This window comes from Buceros rhinoceros, unplaced genomic scaffold (assembly GCF_000710305.1).
Source record: "Buceros rhinoceros silvestris isolate BGI_N320 unplaced genomic scaffold, ASM71030v1 scaffold5650, whole genome shotgun sequence".
NCBI lineage: Eukaryota > Metazoa > Chordata > Aves > Bucerotiformes > Bucerotidae > Buceros > Buceros rhinoceros.
Window position 1 is genome coordinate 41,748 of NW_010388896.1, and position 1,801 is coordinate 43,548.

At 51.7% G+C, this 1,801-nt stretch overlaps 1 protein-coding gene across 1 annotated transcript in view; it reads left to right on the forward strand.

Annotated features, from left to right (window-relative positions):
• Positions 1-170: 170 nt before the first annotated feature.
• The window catches only part of ANKDD1A (ankyrin repeat and death domain containing 1A), a 9,303-nt gene continuing 7,672 nt past the window's right edge, over positions 171-1,801 (forward strand). Inside the window, exons 1-4 of the mRNA XM_010131855.1 lie at positions 171-266; positions 890-988; positions 1,460-1,558; positions 1,700-1,801. Of these exons, the coding sequence (XP_010130157.1) occupies positions 219-266; positions 890-988; positions 1,460-1,558; positions 1,700-1,801 (348 nt within the window). The 5' untranslated portion in view covers positions 171-218. The remainder of the gene's footprint in view (positions 267-889; positions 989-1,459; positions 1,559-1,699) is intronic.

The following is a 1,801-nucleotide window of genomic DNA, read 5'->3' on the forward strand; positions in this document are numbered from 1 at the left end:
ACCGTGCTAAGGTCTTTAGGGCTGGGCTTCCTGCTGGAAGAATCTGCAGTCATCCTTGAAGCTGCCAGGGTTGGCAGGATGAAGGGGAGGTTTGTTGGGACATGCTGCTCCATGCTCCTCACCAGCACGTTTTTAATGCGCACTCCTCTGTCTCTGCTGCAGTGCTTCAGTCAGAGAAGGAGTTCCACGACGCAGCAAAGCGGAATGACACCGCCACCATGGAGGAGCTCATCAGGAGAGGAGTTGACATTAAAGCCAAAAACAATGTAAGTCTTGGTTTTTTCCACCTCTAAGCTGCGGGAAGTGCTGAGGGTGTATTTCAGAACTGCAGGTCCTTAATGCTGCTCTTTTCATTAGCTGCTCCATTGGTCAAAGCTCTAAAATACACCCACCGCCCAGTGCTAAATAGGGCCTGGGGCAAGTGAGCCGTTTCACAAGACACTGAAGCCCATAGCACTGTCCTCCTGGCCAGACTGGAAAGGTGCAAATGCTGTGGGAGGGTGATAATTTATGGTTCCTCTTGCCCAATACACAGGGCTGCAATGAAAGGCTTTGATTTTGCTGTGGGCTAACTCAGTTCCTGGTGCAAGTCTCCCCTTTTTGACCAGCTGGTTCCACAACGGAATTACACCCATTTCAATCTGCCCATCCCTGGTCAGCGGTGTTTCTCATTCTTGTGCTGTCACTGTAGTCCACAACTGCAGTTTCTGAGTAGAAGGTGACTAACACCCCTCTGCCTGACAAGAGAGCAAAGAGACAGAGGCTGTGACCAAAGAAAACCCTGCACAGCGTGAGAAATTCTGCCTCCATGGATGGCAAAGGAGGTTTTGGCCTTCAGGAAGGCTGGTGGATACACAAACTTCAGCCTTCCCTCTCTCCTTCCTTCCAGACAGACCGGACTGCCCTGCACTGGGCTGCAGGAGCAGGGAACGTGGATGCTGTGAGACTGCTCCTGGATCACGATGTCCCAGTGGATGACAAAGACAGTGTATGAAGATGAATCTCCTTCACTGCTAGGGCGAGTGCAGCACCTTTCTGGAGCAAGCTGCCTTTTCAGCTGTGTCTGTGCTCTGTCTTTTGGCCATTTCCTTGCACAGTGACTGGGAAGCAGGCTGGTAGAACAAGGTTTCTGTATAGCGCGGGGATGCTTGGCTGCTTCTGGTCATGTTGGGGCTTGTGGGGAGACAGTGACAGCCAGCACGTTCTCTCTCCCCCACAACAACGAGGCTAATGTGCACCATTAACTAGGAAGAGGCTGTCAAGAGGCAGGTCTCTGCTCAGCTGCTGCCACCATCTGTAGCAGGAATAATAGTAACTGGAGAAAGTGGGGCTAAAAAAAACCCAGAGAGAATCAAAATTATTTGGTAAACTCCATGAAGCTAAAGGGAAGCTTCCCTCCAGGGTGGGGGTGGGTATGGCTGCATTTTTGCTGTAAGTATCTCCCTTCTCTCCCACCCAGTTTGGGATGAATGCGCTTCTCCTGTCTGCCTGGTTTGGTCACCTCCGCATCCTGCAGATGCTCGTCAATGCTGGGGCCAAGATCAACTGTGTCAACAGGGTGAGAGAGTCTCCATATATGGGTCCATCACGCTTCTCTGGTCACTAACAGGGAGGCATGGAATGGGTCTTTGCTAAGAGGAACAGGTTGTTAAAAGAGACTGTCTCACAGTCTTGGACTTGTCTTTTATCTCCTTTCCAGAACGGCAGGAACCTGCTCCACTGTGCGGCTCAGAGGGGCCACGTCCGGGTGATGGAGTTCGTCATGGAGGGCCTGGAGGACATGTGCGTGGAGAAGACAGAT